The sequence below is a fragment of the Sander lucioperca genome, chromosome 7 (assembly GCF_008315115.2).
Source record: "Sander lucioperca isolate FBNREF2018 chromosome 7, SLUC_FBN_1.2, whole genome shotgun sequence".
NCBI classification, from domain to species: Eukaryota; Metazoa; Chordata; class Actinopteri; order Perciformes; family Percidae; genus Sander; species Sander lucioperca.
Genome location: NC_050179.1, coordinates 34,496,217 through 34,517,569, shown reverse-complemented (window position 1 = coordinate 34,517,569; position 21,353 = coordinate 34,496,217). Strand labels below are relative to the sequence as shown.

General features: G+C 41.2%; 1 protein-coding gene across 2 annotated transcripts in view; it reads right to left on the bottom strand.

Moving 5' to 3' along the window:
• glg1a (golgi glycoprotein 1a) overlaps positions 1 to 12,264 on the bottom strand; it is a 56,204-nt gene extending 43,940 nt beyond the window's left edge. The window contains exon 1 of one of the 2 annotated variants that reach the window (XM_036003612.1): positions 11,789 to 12,264. In XM_036003612.1, the coding sequence (XP_035859505.1) occupies positions 11,789 to 12,121 (333 nt within the window). In that variant the 5' untranslated portion in view covers positions 12,122 to 12,264. The remainder of the gene's footprint in view (positions 1 to 11,788) is intronic. The other variant, XM_031279824.2, reaches the window with a different exon arrangement.
• Positions 12,265 to 21,353: the final 9,089 nt, after the last annotated feature.

Below are 21,353 nucleotides of genomic sequence, written 5' to 3'. Positions count from 1 at the left end.
ACCCATCCTCTGGACTGAACATCCAAACATCACATCACTGCTGGTGCAGAGCACAATGTGACTCATGTGGGCGTTTCTGCCCGGCTCCGCCAGGGGATCTGCATGTTTCGGAAAAAGCCAAAAAACTTCTCATCTGTTCAATCCTGCGTTGATTTCAAAAGCCAAAATAGACTAACGATGATGAAAGCAGCCTCTTTTTCCTGCCAAAGAGAGCTTATGAAAGCAGGGGAAATACATTTTATATGGCAACAGGATATTAACTGTTCAGGTGAATCGGATCGGTTGTATTAATCCAACTCTGCATGTGTTAAACTCAGTGGCAGCTGTTAGAGACGGAATCTAACAACAGGAGGATGTGAAACCGACTCAGCTCACACACCCTTTTCATATACTTTGCTCAGACAAAAACATTAATGCTCTTTGTTTTTATCAACGCTCCGTCTCCGCTCACTGACTGAGAGTGAAAAAAACAGTGTGAAAACCTCCATCTCATTTAATAGCTGCAGCTAAATTAAACTTAATCAGCGCTCCTCATTTCGTCTTGGGAAAACCGGCACGGGGTTGAGCTATGATTGGAAGTGGGTGAGAGGAAGAGATGGAGAGAGAGAAAAATGAAATGAAGTGATAGAAAGAAGAGCGAATCCAGAGGGAAGCCGGCCACTTCCAGCACCTACTGAGCCATGACGCAGAGAGCACGGCAGCTGTGCGTTTGGGTTTGAACTAGTACTGTCATAGTGCTTTGTGCAAATGTTTTTTTTATTGAAAACAACATTGGCATATACTGTAGTGTTCAATTTCACACTAATATTCTCACTTGGAGCAGTCATTCACACTTGGAGCAAATAATCTCTCACACAATGTAACGGCTTTGACAAGGGGGCGGAGAATTCTCATCAGCCGTGTGCTTGGCCATCAGCTGTATTCTTGGCCATCAGCTGTGTGCTTGGCCACCATCAGCTGTGTGCTTGGCCACCATCAGCTGTGTGCTTGGCCATCAGCTGTGTGCTTGGCCATCAGCTGTGTGCTTGGCCATCAGCTGTGTGCTTGGCCATCAGCTGTGTGCTTGGCCATCAGCTGTGTGCTTGGCCACCATCAGCTGTGTGCTTGGCCATCAGCTGTGTGCTTGGCCATCAGCTGTGTGCTTGGTCATCAGCTGTGTGCTTGGCCATCAAGTGGTATTTCAGACTGGACGTGCTGCGATGATAGCTCAGTTCACAACGACAAAACACACAGATCACTTTGGTCTTGTCATTGGAACCATTTGGCAACTTTTTAAAAGTAAACTTTCCATTCAGAATCTTATTGGATCAATTTCGGCGTCTCGCGCTCGCCATCCACTGTGTATATTCTGTATCCAGTGTGTTTCGAGGCATTTTTTTGGACTTCGGGGACCCGACTGATCAGTCCGACTGGCTTTTCTACCGATGGTCGGCCGTCTGGTTGGTGTGTAACAGCTCTTAGACGTCTGGTATCCTCGCAGTTCCCGACCTGTCACGCGACAATGTGACGTCATGGGAGCGCCATAACTATTTATGTAGTGGTCGCAACACTAGTTGCAGTCTTCTCCTGAACAGAGGTGGCGCTAATGAGGAAGGGCTACCGACTTGCTCTTTCTACGGACTAGAAGAAGAAGGAAAAGGTAAACAACGGCAGAACTGGCAGCAGCACTGACGTCAATGCTTGGATTTGATTGGATGAGCTACTTGGTCGGATCAAGCCTTTCATTCACCATAAAAGAACTCATCTTAACCCAGTAAGTTTACAAGAGAGACTTGCAGTCACTCTGAGAGTCCTGGCATCCGGCTGCCCTCGAACTCGTCCATGCTTCCTGTTTCCGCTTTGTCGTGTGCCGCCGCAAAAAAAATAGAGTGGTGCACGACCTCTGGTCACGCACTTAAAATCACTTAAAAAGGTCGGGTGCGGCGACTGTAAAGAGGCCTTTAAGGGGCCGGTGTGTTTTCGCTGTGAGGTCGTCAGAGTGTTTCGTTAAATTACTGGTAACGTCACGGTTCTCAAACACTGGATAAACACTTCAACACTTTCGGATGAATGTCAACACAAAGCCTGAATGGACCGTCAGACACTGAAAGGGACAAAAAAAAAAAAAAAGGTTGTTGCTCAGCAACCAGGATCAATTTTTCCTCTTCTTTATGGCCCAAAAACAAACTAAAAGCTCCTGTCTTTGTTTAGGTTTATGCAAGATAAGCCTATAAAAGCAGCAGCTTTATCATCAGGACACACAGGCGCTGAGACTGACAACCAGACCGGTAATCCTGTATTAAAGTGACAGTACCTTAATGACTATTTGTTTACTTTTATTTATGCAAAAGTGGAAAAAAAGACACAGAAGTAAAATGTACTTGGTCGTAGGAGTGCAAATCACAAGTTTGATCACAATACGATATTATATTGATTCTTTGAACAAAGATACGATATTTGCTGACATCACAAAGTCTGCCACCATAGGATTTCAATTCCATTCAATTCAGAGGCCTGCTATCGATACGAGACGATATCATAAGCCCATTTAACCCCAATCAGTTACATTTATATCTCCAAGACCGTGTGAAGGCAGCTCACAAAAAGCAACTGAAGCCCTAATCGCACAGGATTAGTATTACCTGGTGACCTCTAGTCATTCTTAATAATTACAGAGGTTGTCTGTGATCTTAATCTCGTGCGAATCGTAATGTCTGTAATTTGTAGAGTAAAGATTCCCCCAAAAATGACCTACCATCTTTCGCCGAACACCGAGGTCTGGTGATAATATTAGTCCCGTGTGAACCGACATGTCTGCAAATTTGGCGAGTTTGTATATCATTTTTTTCAAGGTTTTTGTTTCCTGTGTGCCTATTTATCCCTCTCGCGAAGACGGATATGGGATGGGGGGGGGGGGGGCGCGGATGCCGCCTTTTCATGACCAACCGAGTCTAGACCAGTGCCTGACCGGAGCCCTCTGTCTCCGAGTCGACGCGCTCCCAGCGGCTTCGTCCGAGGGCTGACGGTGATGCTGTGTGGGTGCCGGCGCGGCTGGGATGCGCCTCCGGCAACCTCCGCTCGCCTCAGGGTAGCCAACTATCAGGGTACAATATTAGGGCTGCACGATATGAGGAAAAGCTGCGATGTGCGATAAATATTTAATTTATTTAATATTAAATAATATGATTTAATATTGTGATGACGATATGACTTGCGATAAATATTCAAATGTGAATGTTAGTTATACTGTTCCCATGTCTTAGTGCTTTAATAGGTTCTTTGTGAACCTAAACATTGAATAGCCTATTCCCACTGAAATACAAATAATTTTTGACATGCTTTTATTGAACAAATTACACATAAATGAGGCATTATAACTATAAGAAATTAACGTTCGACGAAAATCTTTTAAACTGACCTTTGTCGATCTGAAATGAAGACAGATTCAGCAACTGCACGGCCTATTTCTCTCTTAAAATGTTTTCAGAAACACGTTTCGGTGAACTATTTTAGTCCAATATGAGATCGTATTCTGAACGAGCCGCCATGACAGTCTGGCTGTGAATTTCCGGAGAAAAAAGAACCACGTGACGCGTTCGTCCAATCAGCTGCCAGTTTTCATTTTCTGTGAAATAATCAGACTGTTAATGGAAACAATACAGAGCAGCGCCGCCTGCTGCTATGGAGACGTATTACGCTTTGCGTCGTCTCAGTGTGTAAACTGTTTTCCCTTATTCATCGCGCTAGTTCATATCGCGATGACGATGAAAATTCGTTCAGCTGTAACAGATATGTCAGTAAAGTCAAGTAAAAGCAGGCTTTGCTTATTCCATGCAAATGCGCCACATGAAACTCAGGTGTGTGTGTGTGTGTGTGTGTGTGTGTGTGTGTGTGTGTGTGTAATTTCTAAATCACACGAGGTTCCCAGATGATACTAATCCCGTGCAAATAGGGTTTATGTCATATGATTTCACAATTGTATTACTTAGCTCTTCCGGTTTGTAAATGAAAAACATTATTTTTATTAAAAACGAATAGTAAGTATTAAGTGGGACTTTCAAAATAAAAGCTCATCGTTAAAGTTGAAACGTATCGATATTTGCACTTTGCGTCGATGATATTCGATGATATTGGTTGCAGATCAACGCATCGTTACAACCCTACTTCATCGCCTCTAGAGGGTCTAGTGTTATGTTGACATTCTGTTTTGTTTATACATTTTATAGATATTTTAATTGTTCAAAATAAAGATTATATATATTAAGATATATATTTCATTCATTCATTCAGGGTTAGTTTTTGATTGGCTTATTGAAAACGCAGCATGATGTAACAGGATGCGGCCGTTTGTCGCGGCTGCCTTTCTTACTACTAAACAACAGGCACGCCGCACACACTTGTTTGGGCTTGCGAGCCGGCCAAAGAGTAGTAGGCTAACGTTACGTTTTGAGCGGATGGCGAGCGCGAGACGCCAAAATGGATGCCAATAAGATTTTGAATGTTAAGTTTACTTTTTAAAAATTGCCGTTTTTCCTGATTTGGGCTCTTTAGTACCAATGGGGGGAAATCTGAATTTTAAAAAAGGAACAGAGCTATTGGATCCGACTCCTTTCAGAGAGCTCAAATTCCCATCACTATCCAGCAGTGATATCTCAGACAATAGTGTTCTTCAAAGTTTTTGGCAACAGTCTATGTTTTGTCTCTTTCCTGTTTCAACATGATAATACCCCCGTGGACAAAACCAGCTCCATTAACACATTTTTTTTTTTGCAGTAAGAACTGCTCTGCAGAGCCTTGACCTCAAATGCATCCAACCCAAACTATTAACACCAGGTTTAGATTGCTGCAGTACAAATGGTTATTTAGAACCTATATTACTCCTGTAAAACTTCACCATTTTAATTCTAATATTCCTGATGTATGTGTAAAATGTGGTGTTGACAAGGGCACTCTTCTTCATTGTATGTGGCAGTGTTCGGAACTTCAGATTTTTTGGAAGGAGGTTAATACATTTATTTCTCGTTTGATTGAATGTAACATGCCTATGGACGGTAAACTCTGCTTACTGCACATTTTTCCAAATGGTTTTGAAGGGTCCACAAAAAAGAGGAGGCTTGTTAGTTTCTGTTTATTGCAGGCTAAGCATGTAACCGCTCTGAACTGGAAGGACACAGAAAGACCAAAGATAAACCAGTGGATTAAACTAATGTCTAGCAACCTGGCACTGGAGAAACTGACCTACATTGCGAGAGGAAAACTTGAAGATTTTAAAGATATGTGGTTGCCTTTCTTGCGCCTTGTAAAAGCATGTGACATGTAAACTATACTTTTTGTTGATGGAGTGAGGATGGGGTTCCAGGGTGGGGGGAGGCCTTGTCTTTTGTTTTTTCCTTCTTATTTTTTCTTTGTATAGTTTTTCTTTTTGTTTGGAAAAGGTTTTAAAATTCAATAAAAGATATTTGTGAAAGAAAAAAAAGAAAAATGCATCCAACCCACTGTTGAATTCCTATTTTCCCCATGTTTTTGTGTCTAAGTGACTGATGGGAAAACAATCTTTCAAATTAGTCCCGATTAACCTGCAGACCGCTGCAGTCGGCTGCGGAGGAACAAGCTGCAATGTAATGTAACGTTGTTGGACAATTGTGCACCTTTAAATTTTTTTTTTTACATCCACTAAAAGTGCCGTTTTTGTCACTGACAGGCCCAGCTTATTATTCTAAGTGTGTGACAACATTATGGAAAGGATCTCTACAGAGACAGACCTTTTTTGTTAAAGAGTACGATCCTTTTTGTTTAACATCAAACGGCCACGAAATCGCCATCACCAAACCCACCAGACTTTTAGCAACACACTTCATTGAATGTCGACAGAAACAAAAATAAAACTATCAAAAGCCGTCTTGGTTCGTCTCCCCACTGTTCCACCAAATCACCACTCTGGTTTGGTTGAAATAAACCTTTAATTCACCCATTTAAAATGTGGAAATATGCTGGCTCTATACACGCTAAAAGTACTGATTATTTACATGGAGTCTGGTGGCTCCTGAGCTGTTTCATGTTGAACACCGAAAACAAAAAGTCTCTGTAGGGATCCTTTCCATAACATAGTCAGACACTTAGAATAACAATCTGAGCCTGTCAGCGGCAAAAACAGAACTTTTAGTGCACTGAAATGGACGGATATTGATTGGGTTACGTCGCAGCCTGGTTCACAGCTGCCGGTTACAGCGGTCTCGCTCAATACTGGACCAATTAGTCACTTAGACACCAGTGCATGGGGAAATAGGTTGAAAAAACAATCACAGTGAACAAAATCACATTTTAATGTGTTAATTGCCAATTATCAAACTGGGTACAACTGGGAGGCTGAGACAGATAACAGACACATGGAGGCTTCACGCAGCCGACAGGCTGGAACAAAACGAGAAAGCCTCCTCCCTCTAGACTCAGAGACTCTGCACCACGTCCACAAAACCACAGCCACCAGCAGGAGTGACAGCGGCCAGGCTGGAGACACACAAAAATGCTTAAGAGTCTAAAAGCAGCTCTCAATCTCACCCTTAACCAGGGAACAGCAGCGCGAGTGCCATCTGGGCAGCTCGTGGCCTTCACACAGAAGGAAGACGAGCGAGCGCCACGGTCGCTACTCGGCAGCAGCGTTCGTGGTGGGCGTACAAAGACGAGACGTCACAGCCCAAAAAAAAAAATCTGGGTTCACTGGGCCTTGAGCTGCATTCATGCCACACCGTAAGAATCAGGCTTTTGATACAGATACAGTTCGCAAAAGGGAACAACAACTATGAAATCCCGTTAGGGCTGGACAACCTATTAACATAAACGGACATACATGTATACTGTATTACATTGTGTTTGAGTTTAAAAAGTCATCATAAATAGATGTTTAGATGGGATGTATTTAATACAGCTCAGCTTACTTTTTGGGGTCACTTAGAAATTTCCATTCCACTCCATCATACACAGAATACCAGCTGAGATCAGTTGCATTGTTTTTTTAACCAGGGCAGCAGTTTTCAGATTACATTATGTGTTTACATAATTGCAAAAGAGTTCTCCAATGTTTTCTCAGTTAGCCTTTTAAAATGATATCAGATTAGTAAACAGAATGTGCCTTTGAGACATTAGATGAATGGTTGCTGATAATGGGCAATGTAGCTATTGCATTAAAGATCAGCCACCCACTCAGATCAGCTGGTATTCTGTCTATAATGGAGTGGAATGGAAATTTCTAAGTGACCCCAAACTTTTGACTGGTAGTGTATACAGTTTACCAGTAGAGTAAAAAATAAAGCAGCATTCCTGATGAACACATCAACGATTACAGCAACAAATGGGATTAATATCCCCAGGACGTCACTGTCATCTTTAACCATTTTCACCTTTATCTCAAAGTCAAAACCTCGGTAGAAGACACGAAAACAATCTGATATGAAACCGTTTTCATTTTCAGTTCATTCCAGTGGTGAACGTGACCTTAAACACGTCATTCGCAGAGGCGTTAAAAAAGGTCTTTTAAAAAGGTCTTTCATTAAAATCAGACAGCGAGCAAACTGAGACTGGCACAGACGCCACTGAGATGATACCGATATGCACATTTGCATAAAATATCAAACTGCCACCATGTCAGAAGAACGAGGAGAGTTCAAACCAAGAAGAATTTACCTTTTGCCTTTAGGTGACAGACTGATATTTCTTCAACTTATTGTTTCATCAACCTACACTTAAAATGCCAGACAGGACACAACTGTTGGGGTTGATATGAATTCAAATGTGATGCAGATGCCGCGACTATTATTGTCATTATCGATTCATCTGTTGATTCATCTGTCTATAAATAATAAGATATGCCCATCACAGTTTCCCACAGCCCAGCGCGACATCTTCCACTTAGGGCTGCTGCGACTAATGATTATTACTGCCGCCAAAGAGATTATGTTTTTTTGGTTTATGTATGTTTGTCAGCAGGATCATGCAAAAAAACAGCAGGCTCCATGTTCCTGAAAACTTGGCACGGTGTAGCACGGGCCAAGGAAGAACCCATTACAATTTTGGAGCGAGTTCCAAAAAAAAAAATCCCAGGTTGGATGCACAAATCATTTTTCACTTTTGCAGGGTTTTTCTTTCATAGAGGAATTAGGTTTTAGCTAGCACCAAAAGGAAAAAATCTGTGCTGAAATGCTAAGAATTGAGAAAAAAAATAGCCATTCAAGTCCTCTGCGACTGTTTTTAAGAGCAATTTACCAAACAAACAGTCGTTGAAAAGCAGGACATGAACTTGAATAGGAGCTCTGATCTCAGTTTGACGTCCCGAGTCTGGCTGTGTTGGACTCTCCCAGGGATTTTAACGGTGGTATTCAAATATTGATATTCACTTTTTTAAGCAGTTTTGTTGATTTGGGTTGCATTTACTCAAGCATAATCGACATTTTTGTTTATCAAAATTGTCAGAAATAACAGTTAAATGCATATAGATTTGTCATATAAGGTAACACTGACTCGTTGCCTTTGCTGTATGCAAACCGATCACGCTTGCTGTCGCGCGTAGTCTCTCTTTTTTACCGCTTGTTACTACGAAGGAGTTTGGTACAGGTATGCCTCATTCACGAGCCCATGGGATGTTAATGTACGTTACTCAGCAACAGAATATGAAAATAGGGGCATGGTTGCGCGACTAAAGTTAAAATGAATTGGACTTTTAGGCGAGGAACGAGAAGTGAAGTACCTGCATGTGTGAAAACAGCTTTATCTCACGCATCCGTTTTAATGTTGTTGATAATATAGCATAATTATATCATTGGGTCAGTCTTTCAGGGGCGGGCCGTCCACCCAAAGCAATGGTAGGGAAAACACTCAAACCAATATTTATCTCCACAAAATTAGCATGAATAATCATAATGGTATACATGCCCCATGTGTGTGTGTATGAGTCAAAACTAAATAAAGTTAAAACTTGTTTTGAACAATTTCTTTGTCATCTGCAGATTGACGGCCCTGCTGTTCTCTTAAAGAGATCGACGCACGCACCAACGCACAAGTATAAACTTCAGGCCACTTAACGTAGCCTACGGCGAAAGCTCTGCGAGGAGCCTCCGCACAACAATACACCAGACTTTATGCCACCAGAGGGGACGCTGACTTGTGATACTGAGTAAGCAGATAATGGAGCACAAACCACGGCTTGTCTTAGCTGCTGTAAGCTCCCGTTGTAGTGTACAGAGATCTCTCAGTGTGCTGTAGTTTGGCTGTTGACAAGCAGATAATGAGCTTAAAAGAAGTGAGTAAGCAGTCAGCGGTTACCCGGCCAACAGCCACAGTCCTCTCAGTTAATATCTCAGCAAACACACACTTGGATGAACCTGACAACACAGTGACCTGAAAACCACAAGTTCATCTACAGATTAGGATTGCACAATATTAACCAAATGTGTTATATATTGCGATATCGATATTAATTTCGATATTTTTAAAACATATGTAAAATTACAAAAGTTACGGGAAAACGCATCAAAATAGATTCATAACAAATACAACACAAGGTCCATGTCTACAGAACAGGACATATTCTACTGGTTGGACAGTATAAATATATAAATAAGGACCATGTCTACAGAACAGGACATATTCTACTGGTTGGACAGTATAAATATATAAATAAGGTCCATGTCTACAGAACAGGACATATTCTACTGGTTGGACAGTATAAATATATAAATAAGGTCCATGTCTACAGAACAGGACATGTTCTACTGGTTGGACAGTATAAAATATATAAATAAAGAGAACAGGACTCCACTTTTCTTTCTCTTCTCTGATTCGTTCCGTTTTGTTGTCTCTATTTCTTCACTCTGTCGAAATATGCACACACATGGTACGCTCCATTGGGTTTGTCACGTAGTGCACCCCTACTACAGATAAGCCTCGGAAAGCTGTCTCACTGTAAATGGGTGTGAGAGAATAACGAGAGCTCCTCCACCTTTCTCAAACATCTACCTCTGGACTTAGAACAAGATAAACAAATACACTAGCTTGCTGGGAAACTATTTATTGTAGGAAGACGGTTTACTGTCATCTCTCGAAGCAGAGTGTGAACTCATGTGCAAACAACGCCAAGCTGCCATTGTTCTCCACCCTGGTTAATTAGGTTTAGAAATGAGAAGACAGGTGTCGCATAAAAAAGCCGATTAAATGGTTAGTCAACGGACAGGAAATGGATAAACATTTTTCAGAGTTGTTTAAATCTTTTTGGTCATTTGTCAGCCAACATGTTCCAGATTCCTGCTCCTCAAATGTGAGGTGCTTCTCTCCATTTTGTATTGTTAGAATGAGAATATCTTTTGGGTTTTGGATGTCACAACTATACTACATAGTTAGAAAATGCCTCTTTAGTGCCGTAACAGTCATTCCCCGGCTGCAGAGACGCAGATGCGAAAGATCACGAAACACTGACCAATCAGAGCAGACTGGGACTTAAAGAGACAGGCGCTAAAACGGAGCGTTTCAGACAGAGGGTGACTACAGGTATATTCAGACACAACAGTATACAAAAAAATAATGTGTTTTAAAAATTAAAGCATGCAAACATGTTCTAGTTGAAACACAAAATACAAGTATGAAGCTGAAAATGAGCATGACATGGGACCTTTAAGATACAAAATGTGCTACATGATACATTTTGTTGGCACTAAAAGCGGAAGGAGAGTTTTATCTTTTCGTATCATCTGGTAATGTGTTGCCTCAACATGTCAGGACAACATTCACTACCCCAAAACCACAATGACTGCTAATCCTGGTGCTGCCCCCGGGCTGAAGTGGGAGGCCACGGACACCTTTCCCTGGGGAAAAAACGAGTCTCTGCCGAAAAAAAAATGTATTTAAACTATTTTGTCTGCTTCAGTTTAACGTGGGATACAACTTTAAAACCAGGTTTAACTTACACGTCGTCAATAACTGGTTCAATGAGTTGTCAGAGATAAGGCAAAAGTGCTTACTGCCGTGTAACGTTACGGTCTATAATTACACGAAACGTTGTACTTAACGGTAATACACAAAGCCACAAATCAACAAGCGAAAGGTAGCTGTTACCTGCCTTAACGTTAGCTAGCTATATGGGTTTAGAAAGTTGCCAGGTTACCGAGCTGTCTAATACATCTTATGGCGAATTGTGGTTTTAAACTGTTAAATTCTGTGTCCAGTTTTACATTTAGCAGCTAGCTAGCTAGTCCAGATACACTTCGTCCTGGTACTCCGAACTGCGCTAATAATCAGCCAGTTTAATGTGTTACAGCTCACTGTTAAATTACTGACACCAGGCGGAGCACATTTTTTAGTTAATCTGTAACAACTATGTCTTCTGGTAAATTCGGCTCACAATTGATCCACAAAGTAACTTATATTTCAGGGTTATCCAGTTGTTTTTCTGTAAATCTGCATTACGACGTTCCAATTCAGCAGAGACGTAAAAGACAAGAAATATGCGACGACACGATTCAAAAACTAGCAAGTCGTAAAGAAGGTAAATGCTATTCGTGGCATTGCATCATGCCGAACTAAGGAGTGGATCCCGACGACTCTGAATATGTGTTCAAGCTTGCTCTACAGTGTGTGTCATATTTAAGATGATATCAAAACTAATAAATTGCCAACATTGTGACCGGGATTTAGCGTGACGTTATCTCAATTCGAGAGCTAGCAGCTGGCTAACAATTACAGCTAGCTAACGGTTTTGTTCAGCAGGCACACCCTGCTTCTTTCCTTGCAACCACGGCATTTTGTCCCGTTAATGTAACGTTACCTCTTTCTTATCCTGGAGACACTCCAGCACCGCCAGGTTGTTGTTCCAGGAATGTTTGGGGCAAAGCCGGGTCAGGTCCTCTCTGCACACCCCCTCTTCAGCCAACTTCCAACCGGTAGAGCGCCTCCGAGGCAGCGAGGCCCCAGCGCCCAGGATCCTCTCAGCGGCTACCGGGACCCCCGCAGCCGGCCCCACACCTCCGGCTGGTTTCGGTTGGTTATCTGCATTAACAGCAAGTTTGCTGATAAGGTTGTTTTGTCCTTGAATTGGATGCAAAGACGATACGATGCACATCAAAAGCAGGAGCAGAGGAACACGTATACAGTCCGCCATCTTCACAGAGCCAGTCAGCCTGCTGCTGCATTCAGGAGCTGTAGGAAATATGGGCACTAGGAGTAAAGTTGCAGACGTTTTTTTTTTTTTTTTCTTTCTTTTTTTCTACGATGGCACTAGACAGCTCATGAATAATTAGCGAGAGCGTCCAATCACACAACCACTATGGAAACGTCTTCTTCCTGCATGCCTTAGTATTTACTGTAAATAGAAGATGAATGTAAAAGGTAGCAGATAAACTGTGTACAAATGTTAATACTGCAGTTCTTTGACAGATAGTACCCAAGAGGGAAAAAAAGCTAGGTTTGAATATAATGCAAATTTGCACCCGTGAAGCTGTGACTTTGGATTGCTAAAGCTTGTTTACATCCATTAAAACTTGAAAATGTTATGAATAATGTGAGCGGCGGTTGAGAGGCAGTATTTATACGAACGCTGGGTTTGGTACATAAACTAACATGATGCTGTTTCAGACACCTTGCTTCAAAAAGATACAAATATACTTTTCTACAAAACCCATTTTCCATTTAAGAAACTAGTTTTAAATCATGAAACATTGTCTGAATGATGTATGAACCCAGCAATACAAGAAGAGGGTCATATGTGATGATTGAGAGTGATTAGCTTTGTTACTTAAGCAGGGCCGGCCCTAGACATCTGGGGGCCCTAAGCAGGATTTGGTTTGGGGACTCTGTCTATGTTGCCACTGCACTTGGCACTAAACTAACTTGTGTATTGTACATATTAGTTTAAGCACTCATAATGGACAAATAAGCATTTAAAAGACTAATGTGAGACTTATTAGCAGCAACACTATCTTTAAATAGACCGGCTCTGTTATGAGCTCTATTGTGGGACATTTCAAGCGCTCTTGGGGGCCCTCTGGTAGCCACGGGGCCCTAAGCTGCCGCTTAGTTTGCTTATGGCTTCTGTACGTTGTTCAGTTTTTTTTTAGTATAATCCTGCATATACTGTATATATTTAAGAACATGGCAATGATGCGATCTTATCGGCTTCCTATCCAAAACTTTCTTTGCTCAATTGTATCATGATCATAAGAGGCTCGGTTATTGTAGATGCTGCTTGTGACCAAGAAGTTACATAAAATAATAACTTGATGTATATATTTGCGCACAGCCAAATTTTGTGCTTATCTTTTCGTAGCTTTTCGTACGTATGTAGTCGCCGTTGGCGGTACCGTATAAACAGAACATATTTAGGTGAATCATTGGTAAAAATATATTTTTTTTTAAAATATCGATTCCAGGGAAAAGAATCGATTTAAAAATAAAAAATAAAAATTTCTTCCCCACCCCTAATTAAAGGACAATTCCGGCGCATAACGAACCTAGGGGTTATTAACAGATGTGTACCCACTCTGTCGCTCTCTGGGACATGTTTTCATGCTAATCTAATGTGTTTGTAGCTTGAAAGACGCTAGCGCGGACAGCTGATTAGCTTACAACGCTAGTATTCGGGGCACAGGGAAAGTAAAAAGAAGTTGCTATTTATACCACTAAAAAGGCTCAAAATATCACCACACTTCAACGGTAACATAATGAGGGTCCCTAAATGTTAACCGAAATATTGAGAACATTGTAAGTGTACAGGCAGTTTATTGAACGAAGAGCTACCGGTAGTCAATGCCGCAACACAGCCTCGTACTTCAGGAAACTGGTGGTGTACCTGCGGACATTGTGAAGCTATGGCCACCGAACAGGAGTGTCTGTGTTGCAAGGAGTGGGACCTGTTGCGTCGCGATGCCCAAGAGACGCAGTGTTTTGTACAGTCTGAAGATTTCCCCTCTCTGATAAACAGGGCTGTGGGACCATATGGACAGTTATCCACTGAGTAAGTAGCTACACTAGACAAGTTATGTTTTACATCGGTGCGATTATTTCAGATATATTGAGCAAATTGCTTTTGATTTTAGTTTGCATCGCCAGCTGTAAGTCATGACTGGTTTCCAAGACGGCGGCGGCATGTAAACATGAACGTGAGTGTCTTTATAATCTATCTTTATATCTTTTCAATAAACTGTCAGTACAATGTTCTCAATGCTTCGGTTAACATTTAGGGACCCTCATTATGCTACCGTTGAAGTTTGGTGATATTTTGAGCCTTTTTAGTGGTACAAAATAGCGATTAGGTTCTTACTTTCCCTGTGCCCCGAATACTAGCGTTGTAAGCTGATCAGCGGTCCACGCTAGCATCTTTCAAGCTAAAAACTCATTTCATTAGCATGAAAACATGACCCAGAGAGCGACAGAGTGGGTACACATCTGTTAATAACCCCTAGTCCTGTCCTTTAATACTGAACTGGAGTACAACACTAACTGGTGGAGAGTTTGCACAAGAAAAAAAGGTTATATAGAGAGATGAGTTTGTTAGAAATGAAATGAAGATGCTATGAGGCTACATGGGTTTCTTTTTTCACGTTTGGACTACTGTCATTCTCTCTTTACCTGCCTTAAAGTGCTCATATTATGCTCATTTTCAGGTTCATAATTGTATTTAGAGGTTATATCAGAATAGGTTTACATGGTTTAATTTTCAAAAAACACCATATTTTTTGTTGTACTGCACATTGCTGCAGCTCCTCTTTTCACCCTGTGTTCAGGTCTCTGTTTTAGCTACAGAGTGAGACCTCTCACTGCTGTAACATCTTTGTTGGCAGTCGCACATGCTCAGTAGCTACGTAAGGACTACATGAGCTAGCTAGCTGTTTCTCCAACTTCAGTAGTACAAGGCAGGATTAGCTGGGAGACTTCTTCTAAACGAGGGTACACTTCCAACTTTGTGTGGAATACCTGCAGAACAGGGACATGGAAGTAGTAAGTAAGTAGTAGCTAGCATGCTAACGGTTAGCCCCCTAGGCCCCTCGTCTCGGCTAGTGACGTAGAAAGCCGTGCAGATGTTGACCAGCTCACCCGGAGACTGAAGGCAGGACACATTCAGAAACCGTATCTCACTCTAAACAGCACGGATGTTTTTTTCAAAGTTTGTATGTGTGTGGAAGCACCAGAGACACAAAATAACACCCCATATCCCAGAAAAAGTGATTTTTTCATAATATGGGCACTTTAATAAACCTTCTTTTCACGGTTTACCAGGGTTCAAAATGAACTTTTTTGTCCACCAGTCAAATGGCTAGGGAATGTTCAAATTTGACCAGCCACTCAATAGATTACCATTGTTTTTTGGCTGGGGGGAGAGAAGCAAATCTTCCAGCCACTTGTATATTTTTTCAACATTTGGCTGGTAGATGGTGCTACATCTTTAAACTGTTTACATTAGGGCTGCCCCCCCCCGAAAAAGAGTCTAAAATCGCCACCGTCTCCCAATAAGCTTAACCCTCATGTTATCCCTGAGTCAAATTTGACCCTGTTTTCAAAATCTCTATATCAGAAATATTGGTTTCTTTTTAACCAAATTACCCAAAAATAACACGGATGGTTCCCTTCAACGCTCTTCGCAAGTACCATTAACGATAACTACTTTCATTAAATTTTGAGTGTTTTATTCACTTTTATAGCATTCGGAAAATAAACTGACTAAACTTTGACATACTCCAGTCTCTGACTATCCATCAACACACGTTCCTCTAATTATAAAGATTATTTTTTGGGGCAGTTTAGGCCTTTATTATACAGGACAGCTGCAGATAGAGAGGGGCAAATGACATGCAGCAAAGGGCCTCGTGTCGGAATCGAACCTGCGGCTGCTGCGTCAAGGACTGGGCCTTACTACATGGGGCGCATGCTCAACCAAGTGAGCTATCCACACGCCCTATGTTCCTCTAATTTCAGCCAAAATAATTCATAATTTCAGCTTTTTTAACTTAAAAAGTAGGTATATATATTTTAATATAAATGAGGTTTATTGGCCATGAATTCAAAAAAAAAGTGTAAAACTACAGTGGTTAGAAGTTGGTGGTACTGACAAAATGTGTGAAACGTTGAAAAAAACCCGACAAAAACATGACAAAAAAGGGACAAAAATGTCAGAAAAAGTGTCAGTCATAGAAATAAACGGAAAAAAGTGTTTTTGAAAGAATGTTCTATTTTTGACCCGAGAGGACATTGTGTGCAGGACGACAACACAAGGGTTAAAGGCCGCTGAACTCTGTGGATTCTTTTAAAACGCCATCTGTTTCAGACAGGCCTTCAGGTAGCACGTTTCCTTGTCTTCTTCAGGGTTGAAGATTATATTCGCTTGTGTGTATTTGATTAAATGTACACTATGAGAAAAAAGGTTCTCAACTTAATATCTGAATAAAGAATACATATAGAATGTATGTAACGTGATTTAAAGGTCCCATGACATGGTGCTCTTTGGAGGCTTTTATATAGACCTTAGTGGTCCCCTAATACTGTATCTGAAGTCTCTTTATATAGACCTTAGTGGTCCCCTAATACTGTATCTGAAGTCTCTTTTATATAGACCTTAGTGGTCCCCTAATACTGTATCTGAAGTCTCTTTTATATAGACCTTAGTGGTCCCCTAATACTGTATCTGAAGTCTCTTTCATATAGACCTTAGTGGTCCCCTAATACTGTACCTAAAGTCTCTTTCCCTAAATCCAGCCTGGGGGACCATAGGCAGGCTGGGGGAACACATATTAATATTAAAAAACCTCATAAAGTGACATTTTCATGCCATGGGACCTTTAAACTCCCGTACTATGTCTGTTCTCCTTGTATTTCTTATCTATCGGGTTCTCCTTGTATATTTCTATATTCCAGCCTCTTTTTTTTTCTCATGCAAAAGCTATTTTTTGTGTATATATATTTGTTTTTTTCTGTATTTATTGTTTACTTTATATTGTTTAAAATGGTTGTTTGTTTATGTGTGCACCATGCATTTAACCGAGGCAAAATCCACATAAGTGTAACTTATTGTGGCAATAAACCCTTTTTCTGATTCTGATGTTTTATTGACTTGACCGTGTTAGACTTTGATTTCTTTGATTGTGGAGCACTATGGGACTGGTGTCTGTGAAAGACGCTGTATAACTTTGCTTGCTTGTTGGCTTTTAACAGCAGAAGAGGATCTCAGCAAATACTTTGACGCACATGAGGAAACATCAGTGTGTGTAGTTCCTCGTTTTAGTGGAGCGTGAGGATCGCCCGGCCTTCCTCAGATACAGGAACAGAGAAACGTATCGTGGTGGAATACCTTCACGCTAATATGGGACAGTGGATGTGACTGAATGATAAGATGTATTGGAAACAGAGCTACAACATGATATGAGTACATATAATATACAATATAACTGGGTTAGACACTGGGGGGGAGGGGGGGTTGAGATCTCCACTTTTGAACAAAAAAAAACAAAATTTTGAACGTCAAACACTTCTTTTTCTGCATGCTGGTGATTACTTTCTGCATCAATTTATGCTGCAAAAGTCTTTCTTAATGTAAAGGAAATGATTTTTTTATTTTAGGAAACATTATGACAAAGTGTGAAAATAGAAAAATAATTTATATTTACATACATTTAATATATATTAATTTTATATATATATATATATATAGTTGCTATAACTTGCAGCATAAATAAATAAAACAATATTTTTCTATTTTCACACTTTGTCATAATGTGACAACTAAATAATGAAAAAAAGGAACTAAATTATAGACGTAGTTCCAACTACAAGCCTCTCAGGAGCAGTGTAGGTTTTATACTGAATTTACATATTTGGGAATGTAAAGTAGGAATTTACGAGCATGCCTTGAAAGCAGCACCATTGGTAGAAATATATTGCTAGATTGAAGCATCCCATAATGATTGGTTTCCCCGGGTCAAATTTGACCCTTTTTCAAAGTTCCGATATCAGAAATTTGGGTTTCTTTCAACTTAATTGCCCAAAAATAACACAGATGGTTCCATAAGATGTCTTCGCAAGTAAAATAAATGGTTTTTATTCCATTTCATAGCATTATTCTGACTTACCTTTGACAGTCTGATTATCCATCAACAAACGTTCCTCTGATCTTAACTTTTAAACAAAATAATTCATGATTTGTGTTGTTTTTTTTACACAAAAAGTGGGTTAGTGTTAGAGGTGTATATACTGCTGGTAGTGAATAAAAGCGCTGGAAACGTTGAAAAATGTGACAAAAAAACAACAAAAAAGGGCGCCCGGATAGCTCAGTTGGTAGAGCGCGCGCCCATATATAGAGGTTTACTCCTCGACGCAGCGGGCCGGGTTAGACTCCGACCTGCGGCCCTTTGCTGCATGTCATTCCCCCCCTCTCCTTTCATTTATTCAGCTGTCCTGTCAATAAAGGCCTAAAAATGGCAAAAAATAATCTTTAATTTTTTTTTTTTTATTTTGCCCCGGGAGGACAACACAAGGGTTACCTAATTTTATTCCGCCTTCTGTATATATAACCCGTCCACCCTAATATGAGCTGGGAACCTCTGACTCTTGGTTTCATCCAACACAAGATCTCTGTCAGAGCCAATCACATCAAACCGTCCACTCGGATGACTTTAATAAAAAATAACTCACGTTTTTATTAACTTTGAAGTCGTACACAAACAGTTGGTAGCAAATATACATATATACAACTTCCTTTTAGAAAGAAAAACAAGAGGAAAGTAAACATTCACAACAAATGAGTCCTTTGGCACTTAATGTTCAGGTTCAGAGGGAAGTTAAAAAGAATCCAAAACTGGACAGATGGTGACAATAAAACCGCGGTGGAAACCGTGGCAACGGCCTGTGTGAGGGAAATGTTGAAAATAAAAGTGGGGTTTTCTGCATTCTCACTGACTACGTTTACATGCATACTAATACTCCACTATTATTCAGAATATGGACATGTTTTAAACTGGATGCAGGTCATGCAAACAGATTGGATATTCCAAATAAGGCCAATTTCCAAATTTAGCATTTTCCGATTAAGACGTGTGTGATATGCTGGCATTCAGAATCTGCGTCTCAATCGGGGTTTTTACAGCAGTCTGTGACAGTTTACGGCCTCTCGCCTGTTTACGGCATACGGTCAGCTCTGCGCGTCGCTATGGTTGCTGTACACAAACCAACCAGCCGACAGTTTGCAGGGCTGCAGTAGAGATGCACGGCCAAAAGAAAAGACGGAGAAACACGGCTACTCTTTAAACATTATCTAAGACTTGGATAGCAACTGGTTTTTGGAAATGAGGAAATAGCACAACGCCGATGTTTAAAAGAAGCTGGTTGAAGGAATGAAAGAGGGAAGCTGCGTTCGCACGGCCCAACAAGTCCGCCACCGCTGGAAAATCCTACTTTGCAGGGCTGCATGTAAACGGGAATATTCTCTTTCATAAACCGTGTAAACAGCTTAGGCAGAATATTGACTTTTTTCAGAAAAAGAGCAAAAAAACTGATTGTTATGTGCATGTAAACATAGTCATTTTGCTGAAGACAAGTCTGACATCTTTCACAGGCCTGGGCGTTATTTCTAAAAGAATGTACCGGTGGAGTCTCACGTTTCGTCCCATTAACTTCAAACCATGAACACTTCACAGATCTGTTGACCAACCTCTACATCACATCAGTTTTTCACATTGAGTTCATATCGTTCTGATATGGACTTCTGTTAGTTTCAGTGTGGGAAACTCAGCCCAACAGTCAACATTTAGTCGTCTTCGTCATCTTTGTCAAAGAGAGGTTACGGTGGATTCAAGGATCCTCCGACATCCTGGACCCTCCGTTTAACAAGCTGCAGAAAGGCTCAACAAATCCTCGCTCCCATCTCGTAAAAGCCTAAAGCCCTTGGTCAGGTGCCTTTGGGCGTTTGTTATTGACGCTAAAAGTCTCCTTTAGATCTCAACGCGCTGGGTCGGGACTATTGGTGTCCCTTTTGACGCAGTTAGGTTTAGGAAAAGATGGTGGGTGGGCTTATAAAAAGGTACGTTTACGTGACACGCGGGACAAGAATGGGACAGTTGGGTTTAGGAAAAGAAGAACGGGACAGCTGGGTTTAGGTAAAGAAGAACGGGACAGTTGGGTTTAGGTAAAGAAGAACGGGATGGTTGGGTTTAGGAAAAGAAGAACGGGACAGTTGGGTTTAGGTAAAGAAGAACAGGACAGTTGGGTTTAGGTAAAGAAGAACGGGGCGGTTGGGTTTAGGTAAAGAAGAACGGGGCGGTTGGGTTTAGGTAAAGAACGGGACAGTTGGGTTTAGGTAAAGAAGAACGGGACGGTTGGGTTTAAGAAAAGAAGAACGGGACGGTTGGGTTTAGGAAAAGAAGAACGGGACAGTTGGGTTTAGGAAAAGACGGATGGGTTTAGGAAAAGAAGAACGGGACGATTGGGTTTAGGTAAAGCTCGTGGGTGGAGTTATAAAATGAACGTACCAGTGACACGCGGGACACGAACCCTGGTCTCCTGGGTGATAGTCCTGTGTTGTTTGACCCAACCTCCACCACCCAAACCAGCCTCCCTACGCCGAATTCCAGTCTTTTCATACTACTCGCTACTGTTGTCTCTGACTCAGACTCTGAAGGGGGATTTTTTGCGTCGTATCTGGCGCTGAGAGCCGCTGACCAAGCGTCTGTATTTTACGAGTTGGGAGTGAAAACGGGTTGAAAGAACGTCAACAAATATTTGTTGTTGTCTTTGCATTGAAGTAGTCTCTGTTCTGCACCTTCATCTCAAATTACAAAGCAACTCCAGGGTTTCCCGCAGTGAGTTACCAGCCTGGTGGCCCACAAAATATTTCTTTTATGTATTTTAATTATTTATTTTTTTCAAACTGCAGTCACAGCGGGGCAGCTCGCTTGGAAACTCAGCCATAACGTTCGTCATATTTACAAATCTCCAGTTAGCATTTAGCACTGACTTAATGTGTGGCCCTATGGAATCCATCTTATGGTGTTTTAAAATTCTCATTTTCACGATTCCATCAACGATTCTGTGATCACAGAAACTTTAGGGCTTTACAGTAACGCCGCCATCAGGTTGTGACTGGCCCCCGCCGGGCCCTCCTCTAAAATATACTTGCCACCGGGCTAAACAACTTTCTGGGGGAAACTCTGAATGTTTTTAATGAACTTCCTGCTCGCAACAAAAGCAAACTTTTCACCAAAACAACCAAGAAGCATAGCAACGCTTGGCTGTAATCAACCGTCATTTACAGTCCTTCCAATGTCAAATAAATTGGCTGGGAAAACAATGTCAAAATTGATATGATTTGGAAAATGATCAGCAGTTATCTACACCACAAATCATCTGTAGTT